Source organism: Pagrus pagrus (genome assembly GCF_965226575.1).
Source record: "Pagrus pagrus genome assembly, chromosome: 18".
Taxonomy (NCBI): domain Eukaryota; kingdom Metazoa; phylum Chordata; class Actinopteri; order Spariformes; family Sparidae; genus Pagrus; species Pagrus pagrus.
In genome coordinates this window covers 14,992,227-15,008,059 of record NC_140202.1, presented here as the reverse complement: position 1 = coordinate 15,008,059, position 15,833 = coordinate 14,992,227, and the positions used below count along the sequence as shown (strand labels likewise).

The window sequence follows — 15,833 nt, the reverse complement described above, 5'->3', positions numbered from 1 at the left end:
GATCACTTCATGATCCTCCTTTTTGCCCTCCTCCTCTCTAAGTAAATCAACATTTTGGAGAGGCAGACACTTGACCACAATCACTTTCATTATATTGAAATAATAAAATACTTGTAGGATTTGCTCTTTTCGCATGAAGAACACGTTAACAGGGATTTAGAATGTAATATTAATATTTCTAATCCTGTGTCAATTTTTGGGGTCAACTAAGCGCATTAGATTCAGGATTTAAAGATAGGGGCAAGAAAGAGGTTGAAATATTATTTAGGATCAGGAGGATAAACAACCCATTGGGATGTGTCACTTGATGTAATTATAATTGCAAAGAGGGATGGTCTTTTCATTGTTCTGTGGAAACAATACAGCAAAACTGACAACCACAGTCTAACGTGTCCTGAAATAAATATGCAATGGTTTTTTAATGTATTTTATTGTTATGAACACCAGTAATTCTTTAAAGTAGTGAATAATTTGGAGCCTCATGAGGACCACCATCATATTTCTGGACCACTAGTGTTCAATAGATATTCGCAATGACCAGTAATCAAATGCGGCCAAAAGCTAAAAGAAAGACGATTTTCTCTTCTAAATATTCAGTGTTAATCCAACTCCAAAATACAGTATGTGATCACTGAACTCCTCCTGCTTCCTGTAGGTATACAACCAGTGACAGTAAACACAACAGATGTGCACCTCTGCGCGCCATGCACAGCTGATCTGTCCCAGGTTCACTGCACAGGTAAAACACAGTCTGTTTAAACTGCAGCATTACTGATACACACATAAAGCAATGTGTGTCAGGCAGCTGCTGTTGAACACATATGGAAGTGTCATTGTCAATGTAACCATACTATATCTATATCTATCTATATCTATGTATCTGTATCCCTGTGTGTGTGTGTGTGTGTGTGTGTGTGTGTGTGTGTGTCTGTATAAATGCTTTCATATTTTATTTTATTTATGTTTTTGTGTCTGTTCCACCTTCCCCTGAACCCAGTTATCTCCCTAAAAGTCTGACAATATTTCGCCCTCTTGTCTTTATCCAAAAGTCACAACACACATGGATTTGTAATAAGGTTTGTGTGTGTGTGTATGTAGTTGTCGGAGGGGCGGGCTTGTGTGATGTAAGGGGCGGGGTTTATACGCCTCAACCTATCAGAAAACTCGCTCTCTTCTTGTCTCGACTCCTATTGGTTACAATCTGTCTGTGTATCATGCCGATGTTGCTTGGCTTTCAAGCGGTTAGCTCGCAGCTAATGTTATCGCTGGCGATTTCCGCCTTTTTCCCCGTAATACTGCCTGTATCGTCAAATATTACACAAAGCTTATCCGCGGTTGGCTGTTCTGCTGTTAAAGGTAAGTTTGTCTCACACAGGTGACACCGCAGGTTGCCAACCTGCTGTTATTTACCTGTTAGTAATAGTAAGCTAACGGATAGTCAAGCTGAAAAGACTGCTAGCTAACAATAATACAGCTAGCTAAGGTAAAGAGTCTCAGAGAGGTTCAGAAAACAGTTTACTTTTCGGTAATTACCTGGTTTGGTTCATAAGATGTGAGTCGATGTGTCCGGTTACTATCTTGGACAGGTTAGCTCCTGTTAGCGCATCCACAAGCTGCTGCTTCTGTGGTGTGTTTTCATGGCATCTCAGCAGCTGTTGCTCATGTATCTCATTTTGTGCCATACCTTATAAACCGAAGTGTATTCGTGATTTATTTGTTACTAAAACATCCCTTTTAAAAGTCGGCTTGTTGTATGATGTGCTAACAACAATTTCATTAGCGTATATCAAGACAGTTAACTCACCTGATACTGAAGGATGCTCTGACATCAGATTGATGGAGAGATTAGGAGGTACCATAGGAGTAAGGCTTCAAAAACACGCCTGTCTTGGTGCAGTTAAATGGCTTTTGGAAATACAATCTATTTTATTTAGGGATCAAATAAACATTAAAATCCTAAATGATTATACATAAAATGTTATCAATTAGTGCTTATTCAGTTGATTGCAGAAGGCCCAGTATTCAGTTTATAGCATGATAGCTGTAAGAAATTACATTTTCCTGATTTGGAAGAAGTTCTCATTAATTCCCATGCAATCCATGTACAGGCAGCAAATATTCGACAATATATTGCAGAATATAATTTGTGATTTAACTCAAATTTGTATAATGTTACTTAGAAGAGGCACAGTCTAGGGCTACTGTTGTATGACAATGATGATGTGGTATTGGTGCATCTCTAGTTTGCTTGATAACAATAATTCCTCCATTGCAGGTAGCTTCATTGTGTATGAGACAATGAATGGACTCCCTCCTTCAGCTGTGTGGAGATGACCTGCCACCCCTTCGGGAATGGTCAGAATGGGGCCAGATGTGCCCCTTCTTAATGAGTACAAGCAGGAGTTCTTCTGGAAGCGCTTCCCCCAGACCATTTTGGGGGGTCCGCGCTTCAAGTTGGGCTACTGTGCCCCACCATATGTTTACGTCAATCAGGCCATCTTGTTCTTGACACCATGGCTTTTTGGGGGCATTGGTACTCTTCTCTGCCAGCTGCAGCTTCTTCAGGAGCTCCACGCCACAGTGCTCTCTGGTATGCTTATGTTCGGGGGTGCAGCGGGTGTCCAGGCCCTGGCGTTGTACGCTGCTCGGAGGAGTGGCGAAGTGGAGAGACTCGGTGCGCCCAACATACTGGTCGATGAAGAGGAAGTGGAATTCACCCACTGTGTCAGCCCGGAGACGGTCCGATTTATTGCCCCTGGGAAGAGGTTTGGGCTCAATGTGGTGCTGCATACAGTGCTAGCCGGGGTGCTCTGTGGCTTTGGAACATGGTATGTGTTCCTTGGCAGACTGACTGCTCTCTACGGCAGCATTGGCATATCCCTGGTGGTCTATGTTCTGAGTTGGGTGACACTGTGTATAGCTGAGTATTCCCTCATAGTAAATACGGCCACAGAGACGGCCACTTTCCAGGCACAGGACACTTATGAGATCACCCCCCTCACCCGGCCCCTCTACATTTTTATTTTCATTGCTGTGGACTTGGCTGATAGGTGAGTGACACTTGAGAAGGCCTCTTTTATGCTATTGTATTTCACAAAGCTTCCTGCTATAATAAATATCAATTTCCTGCTCTGATTTAGGTTCGCAGGCCCAGTCCCTGAGCTTCAACTGGCCAGCCAGGTTCTTCATGTGCTGTTCCTCTTCCTACCTCTGCTGTGGGCGCTCGGTATACTGCCTCCCCTGGATGCCCTGCTCCTCTGGGGCATGGAGCAGGCTCTTGTGTTTGGCTTAGGAGGCTCGCCCATGTCCAGCAACCTCAGGTACATATTGAAAGAACATGCCTTAGCTTTCGTCAGCAGTTTTGCGCTGATATAGATAAATGTTCTTTTTCCGGCAGTGCCATGACCTAAATGTTGAAAAGTGATTAAATATGTTACAAATGACACTCGTGGATCCCTCTTATACCTTTAGATTAAATTGAAGAATCCTTGGCTCTGATGATATATTTAATTCATATTGTGGTCATTTTATGTGAGAAACCAGTCCTCTTCACATGCTTATAGTCCTATTTGAATGACAAGTGTGACTGTAGCCTGTATATCATCATCATCAGTTCTGACTCTTTGTGTGTACTCTGTCTCACAGGCTGCTGTTGATGTTTGCTGTATCTGCCGGCGTGGCTGTGTGTAATTACTTCATCCCGTCAACCCTGGGTGTGGTTCTCTTCTCCATCTCTACGGGATTTCTGCTGAGCCTGGATCTCAGCCAGGTTGGCACACTCTGCAGAGGTCCCAGGGCAGCCTTTGGGGACCGTGGATTTCGCAGAGGGGGGTCACCACCTCCTCCTCCCAGTTCTTTTGGCTGGAGTCTGGGCTGCAGGGAGCTGCTGCTATATTTGAGCGTGCTACTGGTGGCAGTGGCAGAGGCAGGGGTGTTGCATCACTTCCTCGGTTCAGCTCAGTCCCAGAGCCTGGTCACTGGGCCTCAGGCTCCTGTCAGCTACCTCCTCCTCGTACTATTCTGCCTCTGCTGGGCTCTCAGAGAGATCCAGGGGGCCTATGTATTTGGAGGAGTGTTCCTCAATCCCCTGTACCCTAAAGGCATGTCCAGTGTGCAGACTTTCAAGCAGAGGAACAGAGGATTATACATCGCCGCAGCAATCAGAAGAGTCCTTCTTTATCTTGGTGAGCTTGTTATGATCTGATGTTCTTCAATCTTAACATCTCACTGAGGTGTGAAAACATCAATTCTCTTTGTGTGAATCTGTTTTGACCCACATTTACTGTTTTTTTTTCAGTGTCTCCATTTGCAATGATTGCTTTCCTGTCTATGGACAAATCTCTGCAGCTGCTCCACAGGGCTTCCCTCAGTGTGGGATTCACACGAGCCTTTAGAGTGGTATGTACATGTTCACAGACTAAATATCAATGTGAACATAACATGGAGAAAGTAATTATTACAGTGAAGAATAAAACCGAAAAGTATGACAGTACTTTAAAATAATTGGAAGTTGCAGCCCTATCCCTAGAGTGTGTTTTGCTTGGTTTTTGTGGCTGTCATGCCCAAAGTGATTGGTGTTTGTTGCTGTGTAGGTGTGGCAGAGTTCAGAGGATGCCCTGCTGCAGATGGTGGTTGTGGTCTTGATGCGGATTGCAGCAGGAAACAACATGCTGCCAGGATGGGACAGCCTGGGGACTGGAGTTCAGCTTCTTCTGGTGAGGTCAACATTCATTTCCACTCCACATTAGGTCCTTCTGTGTAGTCTGTCATATCTGTTTCAGCTTGAATGTGACTTGAACAGTGTCATACATTTTTACGCTGCAGCTGTGAACAGCACAGTGATCTGTTGACAGAGCATGGGATGTTTGTCTGAAACATTTATACAATAATGGGGGCATCTTATCAAAACTTAAATAGGCCACTGTTGTGCAATTTAATGGAATCCAATACAGCATATCTGTTCAGTTTTTTATTTAAGTGTCAAGAGAGGTGTTAATTCAGCTTTATGTTTATTACTGAGATTGTAATGAGTGGTGGTGTATTCTTTTGGCTGTTGGTTGGACAACAGACACAATATGATGTCACTTTGGGCTCCAGAAATTGTGATGACCATTTTTCTAAATTTTTTAACATTTTATAAACTAACTGATTAAAAATTAAATAATTGGCATGCGCGTTATTGTTAGTTGCAGCCCTAAAACGTAAAGTAAAACTTTAAAAAGTGAATGAAGCACAGAAATCACTTAAACATACCACATAATATACTGACATGAGCTGATAAGACCTGATGGTGGTTCAACAGCTCAGTGCTCTTCTTGTTTGCCTTTCTGATCCAGGTGGGCCTCATCTTTGACAGACTGACCCAGTTTTTTGCCAAGCTAAAGTTTACCCTGACTGTGCTGGTGACGTCTTGGACAGAGAAGAAGCAGCGCCGCCAGTCGGCTGGAACTCTCTTGGCTCTGAACGCCTCTCTGTGCCCCCTGCTGCTGGCGGTGGTGACCCTCTCTGCCCTGCTCTCTGCCCCTCTGTTGCCCCTCTTCACACTGCCCATCTTCCTGGTGGGTTTCCCCAGGCCTCAGCGCAGTTGGCCAGGCCCCGTAGGTACCGCCTGTCCCTGCCCAGACTCAATCTTCTACCAGCAGATGAGCGGAAGTCTGGCCTCTGCTCTCAGGACGGCCTTTGCAAGAGGGTCACTGGGTTAGTTGTCCACTTTTAATCGTTTTATAGTGTTTCAACCATCTGGATATTCTGTTTTAGTGTTAATTGAGAGCATTAAGTATATTTTAATCAGATAAATACTGCTGCAAATAATCATTTTTATCATTGAAGAAATCGGCAACTATTAATGAATAGCTTTGCAAATATCGTCACTAAATCGTAAAATGATTTATTAATTATTTAAATATTTGGAATGTATTTTCCTTTCCTCATTCATTAAATCATCTGTTGGATGAATCAGAAGTTTCAGAATAACATCTACAATTAAACGAAATATGCTTTCAGTTACATACACTGTTTCTCCTTAATTATTATGTCATTTAAAGCCTAAATCAGTACACACAACTCTACAGAGCTCCAACATTATTCAAAAATGATTATTTTTTCTAACTTCAATGTGTTTTGACTTGTACAATAATTGCAGTGACCGTACTTTCCTGTAGGTCAAGTAGGGACGGTATGCAGATCAAAGAGCACTGAACCGTCACCTCATATGGTTTAATAGTAAGGGGAATGTTGTTGTGAGCAGCTCTTCGGAATTGCTGGCAGTAACGTGAGCTTGCATGATCCAGTTAAGCTTCCTGTGAAGTGACCCAAAAAAAAAAAGCTCTGATCTGTATTCATTACATCCAAATGTTTCCGCACCATTAACCGCGTAATACTCTTAGGCCAAACGGAGCTGCTGCTGCTGCTGCTGCTGCTGCTAGGATTTTGTTCTGGGCTCGATCAGGAGGGGGCAAGAGAGAAAAAACAGTGCAAGTACAGAATCATTATTTATGGCCCGATGATTCAAGACTGAGGTGATGGCATCACTCTATCTTGTTTTGTTTTTTGGGGGTGATGTAGCTGTTGATGAATAATTCAGAATAAGCGCTTGTTAGGTTGATGCTCGCAGTCTAAGGATGGCAGTTTGTAGTGTTCTTTTGCTCTGCTCACACTGGGGGCCGTGGAGCAGTGAGCAGGAAAGGAATCTGCCCAGCGTGTCACTTCCCATCATGAGGTAGCGGCAGGGACTATTCTAAGATGTCGTTATGGGACATGACATTATTCTTTGAGCCAAGCAAGCACTAGTCGACTTAAAACAAAAGCCTCCATCACCTTGCCATCGCTATTCATCTGTCATGAAATGAACGTCTGCCCGCTGTCTTCTGCCACCCAAAATAAAAAGCCTGTATTGTGTAAAAGGAATTAGTTTTTAGAGATTAATGGAAAGCTAAGGCCAAGAAAAAGATTCAATATTTAGATCTCTGTGCAGTCAGCCAGTTAAAACAGTATCATGACCTTCCTGTACTACTGTGATGGTACGCGTCTCCCTGCAGCTCATCCAGTAGCCATGTTATCCACATAGTCAGGAGAGGGGCGCACAGCTGATGCAAAATGAAAGGGATGTGCACCAAGAGTCCCTTAGTTATGTGTGTTATATGATGTACATGCAGTATGTTGTGTGTTTTCCTTTCCTCTTGCCCTCAATTTACACTTCACGTCTCTTTACATGATAGATGCATGAATGGTTGATGACTTTCTCTCCCCTGCTGTAGGTTCTTTAGCCCCAGGCTCTCATTTTCTTGGCCGCTTCCAGGACCGTATGGTTTGGATAATGATCCTGGAGAGAGGATACGGCTACTGTACAGTCAACATTAAGGTACTGTATATTTCTGTTATTTATCTTCTGTATGTTTTTCTTACAACAAGGTGACAGTGCGGTGTTGTTTGTTACAGGGCCTAGAGCTGCAGGAGACATCTTGCCACACTGTGGAGGCACGGAGGGTGGATGAGGTGTTTGAAGCTGCATTTGAGCGGCCTGAGCGGCTTGGTTTCACTCAAGGCTTTAACCTGCACTGGGGGAACACCCTCACTCCTTGTGCTGCCCTCGCGGTGCGAGTCTACTCTGATGCCCGAAACGTTCTCTCTGGCATCATTGACTCTCATGATAACTTGAGGAAACTTCAGGATGACTTTCTGAAAGCGCTGGTCTGGTTGCTCCTCCGATACTGTGTGCAGAAGCATAAAGGATTTCTGTGGAGCAGTGAAGAAGGGCCGGGAGTTGGAGGCAGGAAGTCCCAGTCCTCCCAGTTGGCCCAGACCACTTGTAACCAGCCATCTGAGGCTGTTATGGTGGAATCCAATGTGTCTTCTCTCAGGTTCAGACAGGACAGCTCCAGTTTGACTTCCTTTGGTGATTGGTCAGATGAGGATGACTTATTTGGACCTCAACCAGCCAGGCGGACAGTGGCATTAGTGACAGCAGAGGTCCAGCCTGGACATGCAGCACTGCAGATTGGGGCCTCTCTGCCTGGCTCTGTGGAGATGGACAGTCTGTTTGAAAACATGGCTCTCTCTGCCCTGCAGCCACTGCAGCCCCTGGGTCTGGGCATCGGGATGCCAGCAGTGGATAAAGGCCGTAACGCAGAGGTCTTCAGAGACAGTCCCGGCTCTCTCCCTCAGCTGAACTTCAGCTGCCCCCAGTCAGAGGTATTCAACCTACCGACAGGCTGGAGGACAGCACCTTTGCTACCTTCCCGCTTGCTGCAGCTCAGGCCTTTGTTTCCTGAGGACTGGTACAGGTTCACCTTAGGGCGGTTTGGGCCTACTGTGCAGGGTGAGACCTCGGAGGACATGACCAAAGCCCTGAAGGAGGATGAAGCCTTGAAAGAGCTGCACACACAGGTTGCACTTTCATGTCTCATCTCACTAGGGGCTGAGTCTGCCTTCACCAGTCCCAGTTACGTCTACAGACTCTATTGTGGAGATATACTGTGGACGGAAGGACTCGACTGGCTCTCCTCAAGTAAAGAACTTTACCAGCTCGCACTTCGTGCTTTCAGGTAAAATTGGCAGACTTTTTAGGATGTGCTAATTCTGATCAATAAAGCTCATTTATGCCAGAAAAAAAGACATAATTTCATTGAATTCTGCCTCTGTGGTTTTGTTCGCCCTCAGGTTCAGTTTTAAGCTGCTGTTTGATCAAGCAAGTCTGGGGCCCATGGAGTCCCCTGAGGAATTGTTCAGCACCTTGGAGGAATATGAAAGGGACTGGTACATTGGCCTGGTGACAGAGAAAGGCTGGCACGACAGTGTGCTTCAGGAGAAGCCTTTCCTATTCTCTCTAGGACATGACCTCGCTATGGTAAATACACCCACAAGTCCTTGTTTTCATTCTGTCTAAGATACAAAATATAAAAGCACATCTGTTGAGACTTTAACTACGCTTATTTTTTTTTCCGTCATTTGAATAAAATTGAGGTTATTTACAGTAGCAACTTAGAGAAAATCTCAGTGAAATGTTTTACACTTGTATGATTTGCTTGCATGGTCAACAGGGTACCTACACAGGGCGAGTGCTGTCCCTGCAGGAGCAACTGGTGCACGTGGGCCGTCTGAATGGAGAGGGGGTGCGAGGCCAGTGGGCAAACCTTTCCTGGGAACTCCTGTATGCCACCAATGATGACGAGGAGCGTTACAGCATCCAGGCTCACCCCTTCATGCTGAGGAACCTAACTGTTCAGGCAGCCGATCCCCCTCTGGGATACCCCATATACTCCTCAGCCCCCCTTCACTTCCCCTGCCTCTGACCTGTGGCTTCTTCTGCCCTTTCTGTTGAGAGGGAAGAGGATGCTTTTCAGTCGGTACTACCAGAGGCAAATGTCCATTTCCAAAGTGTATGGTTATTCGGAAATTCATGTGGAAACTATAGCAAAATCATCAGATACCTTCAAACAACTTTGGAGTTTTACTTTTGAAACTGTTCACTCATATGAGTTCAGAGGTATAATGTCTGTATGGGAACCTCCTTTGTTATTTTTTATACATCGATTTGACCGTTTTGGTGCTTCATTTTAGTGCACCACAGAGGAAGAAGCAGTGGCATCACCACTGTACGCTTGTACAGGTTGCAAAATCTTGTCAACAGATTTCAACTGAGAATGTGGACTACCTCCTAGAACAGCACATTAGAGATGAAAAAATTACCTTTGAACATTTGTATCTTCAAAGATTCCCTAATTGATTCCCACCGAAGCACATACGTTTTGTGGTTTGTTGATTGTTTGTGCTTTAAAAAGAAGTGAATACATTTGCCCACCTGCCCTCTAGAAGACAACAGCTGAATACCTCTGTTTTTTTATTGTACTTTTTAGATTTCACAACTTTCAGGTGATTCCCCTCCATGCCCACAAAAACGGGACAAGAACTTTAATGTTTTGCTAAGATATCGAGGATGTGCCTTGGGTATGTCTTGCTGTATGTGTAAGGTGTTTAGTGCTATTGTTTTGTTTACAGTTCACTTGTTTACAATTTAGAACGAAGAGTTAAATGAATTTTTGTCCATAGTCTCTTGTACATATTGTTGATTTTTATATGTGTAACTGTATATACTTATAATAAAATAGCTTGGCAGAAGCGGTGTCGTATTTCACTAAACAAAAAGAAACAGAAAATTGATCCAAACTAAATTTTATTAGGCCTTCCAACATGTAATCCATGCTAAATTGACATAATGATGTTAGATATGTTTGTTACAATTTACATTTGAGATGACAGCATAATAAAATTAAAATGACCCATTTTTGTCAGACCCTGCCATGCCCTGGGAAGATGGCTCTGAGCTGTTGAAGCAGCAGTGTCCTTAAAGTTTTCCCTCTAGATGAAGGCAAAGACCCCAAAATTTGGCAGGGAAATCACTTTTCTATTTGGAATGCAATAAATGTGTTTCCTCTTGAGGATGTGACTTTCAGGAGGTCTTGGGCTTGGTGAAGTATGCCGAGTCTGCATCCTGCGAAAGAAAAGGCTAAGTGTTAGCACTGATGAAGAAAATGTATTGCGCCCTTGTGAGCTTTTTTTTTTCTTGATGGTTTAGGAGCATTGTGTCAATTTTTTCAAGTTGTATAGGCTGAAGATGGCAGCTTTTTTTTTGTCTTCAAAGGATACGCAAGAGACGGTAGCATGTGACGCTTCAATGTCTGGCCTACTGGAACATGACCTTTTTACTTGGCCCTGAGCCGTCACTGACCAGCAGAGGCCAACAGACACTGGTCAGTCAGTCAGTCAGTCTGCACCGCCGGGAAATAGTCAAGCTCACTGTCATACCCTGGCCACCGTCTTATTCTTATTAGACTCAAGCAAGGTCAACCACAGCTAAGGCCCCCCCAGCTGTTAAGAGACAGCTCTGCATTGTGTCTGCAATATTCTGCTTTAAGTACTTTCGGTGCAGACATGTTGAGAATCCCCCAGTCTCAGGTTTAACGCAGTAAGCCCCAACCATACAGTAACAATCTTGTCACATCACATGAGCGTGCTTTCTGAGTAAAGTGAGCTGTTTTATCTGAATTTCACCAGGTGGGCATACATTTTAAATATGGAAAATGATTTTGCATCAGTACATGAAATGTTTTGTTAAAGGTCCTATACGCCCACTGTACAGCCAAACAGGTTTCATTTTAAGACATACTCTTTCTTGTTTGATGAGAAGATTGACAGCACTTTCAAGTCTATACTATAATCTATACTGATAAATATGTAGCTGGAGCTAGCAGCCAGCTACTTAGCAAAGACTGAAAATGGGAAAAAAGTTAGCTCAACTGTCCAAAGGTAAAATACATCTAATCCAAGCAAAAGCCTAAGTGTAAAACAAGATAATAAGGTGTTTTATGGAGAGTTTTGTGTTATTGCTATTAAGGGACAATGGTTGAACCAGGACCAGTAACTTCCTGGAGTGCTGGTTGCCTGGCATCTGCATTGTCCCACAGATCTACTTAGTAGTGCTCTTCGCTGTGAGAGCTCAAAATGGTGAAAGTAGGTGACTATCAGATGAACAAATGCAGAGTTTCAGCATCACATTGGAACTAGCACAGATAGCCAGTAAGAGTACACTGTTTAGTGTGATTTTAATCATGTACTTTATCTAAGGGTAGTTGAACTTTGCACACTGTCTTGTCTGCAATTATTTGAATCCACAAAATATCAGATTATTAATAGAGGTATTAGGCCAAAAACATTGTGGTGATTTTTGGACCTCCCTGAAGATAAATCTAGCCTCTGCTTAGGTTGAATATGCACCATATTAACTCTGTACAGAGATTATATACCTACCAGACCAGCTTTGAAATTCTGCACCCTTTTTCTGCCCAACTTGTTTGTGATGAACCAGGCAAATGTGGGAGTGTACTGCCAGACGTAGTAAAACAGGAGGAAGGGCTGCTGCGCGATCCACATTTCCTTGACACCGTTGGCAATTCCCACCAGCATTAACCGCACGCAGCGACTTGTTGGCATCTTGTATTCCTGGTTACCAGCTTTGGCCACAGGCTTTGGGAATGGAAAGGAAACAGGTTACTGAAAACAAACTAATACCACACGCATCAAATACAGGTAAAATACAGGATTTTTATGTTCACAATCAACAGCTCTGTTGATACATTACCTTGTTCACTTCCTCTGTGAAGGCATTTTGGACTATCTGTGATTGCACAGGCCCTGGACACACTGTGCTGATGAGTATGTTTGGAAAGTCAGTCAGCTCAGTCCGAAGGGAATTAAAGAAACCCTGTCGACAATGCAGTAACAATCAAGAACCGGGTATACAAAGAGAAAGAGAATATGTCATCAACAACTTATTGGAAAATTAAATGAGAGAAAACAAATAATAATTAAAAAAAAATAAAGTAATGACACTAGTGTAGTTGCTGTCTGTATTCCCCTCACCTGGAGAGCATGTTTGCTGGCAGAGTATCCAGTTGCCAGGGGCGCCCCAGCGAGGCCGACAACACTGCTGACAGTCACAATGCTCCCAGTGCCTTGCTGCGTCATGTGAGGCAGCACCTGCTTGGTGATGGAGACCGTACCCAGGAAGTTTAGCTCCATCAAGGCCTGATACACATCAACACTGGTCTCCACGCAGAGAGAGCGCTGGCTTCGGCCGCCATTGTTAATGAGGATATCAATCTGGCAAGGCATGGAAAATTGAATGGAACCGGAGAAAAGCAGTATGGAGAGAAAACACTGGCTTCATATTCATGGTCACATCTGTACATGCTATGATGAGAAGAGAACACCAAGGCTATGTCTATACAACTGAAAAACTAGTGAATTAAATATTGTGATTGAGTTGTTGAACGAATAGTAATGCTGCAATGACACTCGTGATGAAACCCTGTATTATAAAAGAACAACCACAGTGGCCTTACACGTCCAAAGTATTGGATCACAGCTTTTGTTTTTTCCTCATGCGATGTCCTCTCCAACAAATCCAGTGGAAGAACAAGGATGTCTTTATCCTGGAGGTCAGAGCACTCTTGAGGAATACATGATGAAAAGAAATCAGCTTCAGACTGAATGGCAATGAAACAAAGTTAGGTCAAGCACCGACACCCTTATGCAACGTACGTTGGTTCAAGAAAGAAAGCTGCAAATAAGAGAAAAGGTTCTATGGCAAAGTGTTGTGACTGTGTTGTACTTGTACCTGAACTGGCAGAGTTAAAGACTTTAAATTTAAGTACTGGTGAATTTTAAGTACGTTATAATAAAACAGTTATCTTACCTAAACACCGTTGTTTCACCCTCTTCAGCTCAGCCTCACGTCTCGCAGACAGGATGAGACGGGAGCCACACTTGGCTAACTGGCAGGCCAGCTCCTCTCCGATACCGCTGGAGGCTCCAGTGACCCAAGCCACCAGCCCCTTCAGCTTATTCTCTGATTGACGAAAAGACACAACTGTCAATTCATGTCATATGCTGGGACTATACGCCCTACTGTATCTTTATGTGGATTATGGCAAGAGTAAACAGAGTTAGTGTGAGGAGGACTGACAGATTTAACAAAGCATCCTATTGCAGTCTTCACATTACTTCTACCAATGCAGTACTGTTCGACTGAGTTAATCATCTTAGACACAGCATAAGTGTTTGTTGTTATTTACCAACCCTGTGTGCTGTCTTCAACAATACTGGGAAGCAACATTCACCTTTAGTACAATCTTGAAGTACTTTCCTGACATGTACTGTGGAGGTGAACTGTGCACTGTGGAGCTCAGAGGACCATGAAGTGGGTCAAAGGTGAAACTAGTTATTGTTTAACGATTTGTGTTAAGGTTTAACGTTACCTCCAGTTCAGGGGGACTAGAGCCACATCTTGACATCAAGTGAATATAAGCCCTGGTTTGTGAACGAGTCGTGACAGGGTCCACTCACCCGGCTTGTGTCCTAACAGACTCCCCCACAGCAGAGTGAAGTCTGCGTCCGCGAAAATGAAACACAGGAGGTGAACAAGACAATAAAGTGGTACCAAACACCACAGCGCGGACACAACACAGCAGTCCATTTGTTGTAAATGAATAAATGGACTTATCACTCAAGTGGAGCAGGTAAACACTGCTACAAGCTTCCGCCACGACAGACCTGCTGCTAGCGGGTATGACGTCACATCCGCTCTTATATTTTCAAAATTAAAGCTCAACGGTTGACAAGAGAGATAAATAATAATAATAATAATAATAATAATAATAATAATAATAATAATAATAATAATAATAATCATGATAATAATAGCATCGCGGACCCTGGATCTGTGGTCTAAGTTGTGTCATCTTAGTCTTTAAAATGAAAAAGTTTTCCTCTGCTGGAATATTGCATAATAATAAGCAATACTCTTCTTCCTTCCCTCTTGAGCTTGCAAAAACCAGTCTTTTTTTCCCTCTGTGGTGGATGTCAGCTTCTTGCAATAATATACTCCCACCAGAGCAGTTGCACAGTGTTACACATACACTTTTAGTTCAGTTTTTAGTTGTTGTTTCGAAGCAAAATGCTCGTTCAGAGCACAGATGGAAAACCACAACAAGCCAAGCTCACTCTCACCATGTTAAAAATGTGCAGCAGTGCAACACAACAAAGCGTCATATAGCCAAGAGAGGGATGGAGTACTTTGTCCAAGGCCTCTAAAGTTTGCAATAATGCACAGGTCAACAGAGAATGAACAGGAGAAGCTGAGAGGTGACCTCGACAGTGGGCTCTATGAAGACAGGTACAGCTGAATCCTGAACATTACTTTTTGATAAGGCATATTTGGACAGAAAACATTATGTCTCTAAAGTACTGGTTGGCTCACATTCGTCACAGTGTTTCTTAGCATCAAGGACATGGACTCCTGTATGTGCATTTTTTTTGTTAAAAAAGCTGTCTATTCAAAAGTTTAGTTACATAAAGTTGCCTTGTGCAACACAGGCTTGAAGAACCCTCTTCTGGTTCTGAACACCACAGACCAATTATATGGTTATTAATGACAATACTTACACACTTGACACTTTAGTCTTGTGCTCTGTATTTAATTTTCTGTGAATCTGCGGGTTGAGCAACTAAGAGTTTAATAGAAATTAAAAAAACATACACATGGTGGTTCATTTACAGCCTGATTCCAGTACACTCAAATTTGATATACTTACATTTGACCACATCAAATCCAACAAACAATTAATTTGAAATTCTAATATATATATATATATATATATATATATATATATATATATATAGCCTCATTGCATTACACTACACACAGCCTATTACTTGCATGTGATAGGTACATTTCAATCCTTGTAAAAGCTGCCCCATCACTGTCACCAATCATATGACAGAAGAACACAGTGTACTCGAGATGCATGTTTTCGTGAAGGGCTACATTACATCCCGACACATGTCTGACATGATGTGCCGTATCTCAGATTTCGGAGCCTATCCACTTGTACACATGCCCTCTGTGAGGCAGCCACAGCTCTTCAGGGATGATGTCATATTTTCGAGTACGCAACCCGCAACATCCGGGTCTTGTTCCTGTGGCTTTGTGCTACGGACGTGTTAAGAAGACCTGGATAGTGCGTTCAAAGATGGCGGCCCATCAATTTTCCGTGAAAGTTGCACACTGAACTATACACCGAAAAGGTCTCCGTCATTTTTCATTTCTTTTAATAGTTAAATAATTAAATGTATACAAACTGCGAGGCAATCATTACAATTATAAAATTTGGATCATATGGTATATATAAAAATGCCTTTATTAAAATAGATTAAGCCATAGAACAAAAAATAACAATTAAAAATAAATGAATAAACAAACAAACAAACAAATAAAT

General features: G+C 42.9%; 2 protein-coding genes across 3 annotated transcripts; one reads left to right on the top strand and one right to left on the bottom strand.

The window, feature by feature from the left end:
- Positions 1-1,222: 1,222 nt before the first annotated feature.
- Positions 1,223-10,116, top strand: pcnx4 (pecanex 4). Its single transcript, XM_084382046.1, has 11 exons — positions 1,223-1,356; positions 2,276-3,050; positions 3,141-3,320; positions 3,646-4,184; positions 4,298-4,398; positions 4,593-4,715; positions 5,337-5,697; positions 7,257-7,360; positions 7,438-8,543; positions 8,659-8,845; positions 9,039-10,116. The coding sequence occupies exons 2-11, from the start codon at positions 2,353-2,355 to the stop codon at positions 9,288-9,290; spliced, it is 3,651 nt and encodes a 1,216-aa protein (XP_084238172.1). The 5' UTR covers positions 1,223-1,356; positions 2,276-2,352; the 3' UTR covers positions 9,291-10,116.
- A 38-nt stretch (positions 10,117-10,154) lies between these two features.
- Positions 10,155-14,113, bottom strand: dhrs7 (dehydrogenase/reductase (SDR family) member 7). Of its 2 annotated transcripts, none has more exons than XM_084382047.1 (7): positions 13,903-14,113; positions 13,253-13,405; positions 12,900-13,006; positions 12,418-12,657; positions 12,137-12,259; positions 11,806-12,021; positions 10,155-10,489 (listed from the first exon to the last, which is right to left on the bottom strand). In XM_084382047.1, exons 1-7 carry the CDS (start codon positions 14,030-14,032, stop codon positions 10,448-10,450), a joined length of 1,011 nt encoding a protein of 336 aa, XP_084238173.1. In that variant the 5' UTR covers positions 14,033-14,113; the 3' UTR covers positions 10,155-10,447. The 2 variants fall into 2 exon arrangements, with proteins under 2 accessions (XP_084238173.1, XP_084238174.1); XM_084382048.1 differs by lacking the exon at positions 13,903-14,113 and adding an exon at positions 13,636-13,789.
- Between the last annotated feature and the right edge of the window lie 1,720 nt (positions 14,114-15,833).

What these genes read in the sequence shown, in the direction of transcription:
- dhrs7 (XM_084382047.1), bottom strand. Translation starts at nt 14,032, where the DNA reads ATGGACTGCTGTGTTGTGTCCGCGCTGTGGTGTTTGGTACCACTTTAT. An exon ending in TCTGTTAGGACACAAGCCGG is followed by an intron (nt 13,406 to 13,902) that starts GTGAGTGGACCC and finishes TTCGTCAATCAG; the next exon opens with AGAATAAGCTGAAGGGGCTG. An exon ending in TGATCCAATACTTTGGACGT is followed by an intron (nt 12,658 to 12,899) that starts GTAAGGCCACTG and finishes ATGCCTTGCCAG; the next exon opens with ATTGATATCCTCATTAACAA.
- pcnx4 (XM_084382046.1), top strand. Translation starts at nt 2,353, where the DNA reads ATGGTCAGAATGGGGCCAGATGTGCCCCTTCTTAATGAGTACAAGCAG. An exon ending in ACTGTACAGTCAACATTAAG is followed by an intron (nt 7,361 to 7,437) that starts GTACTGTATATT and finishes TGTTTGTTACAG; the next exon opens with GGCCTAGAGCTGCAGGAGAC. An exon ending in CTCGCACTTCGTGCTTTCAG is followed by an intron (nt 8,544 to 8,658) that starts GTAAAATTGGCA and finishes GTTCGCCCTCAG; the next exon opens with GTTCAGTTTTAAGCTGCTGT.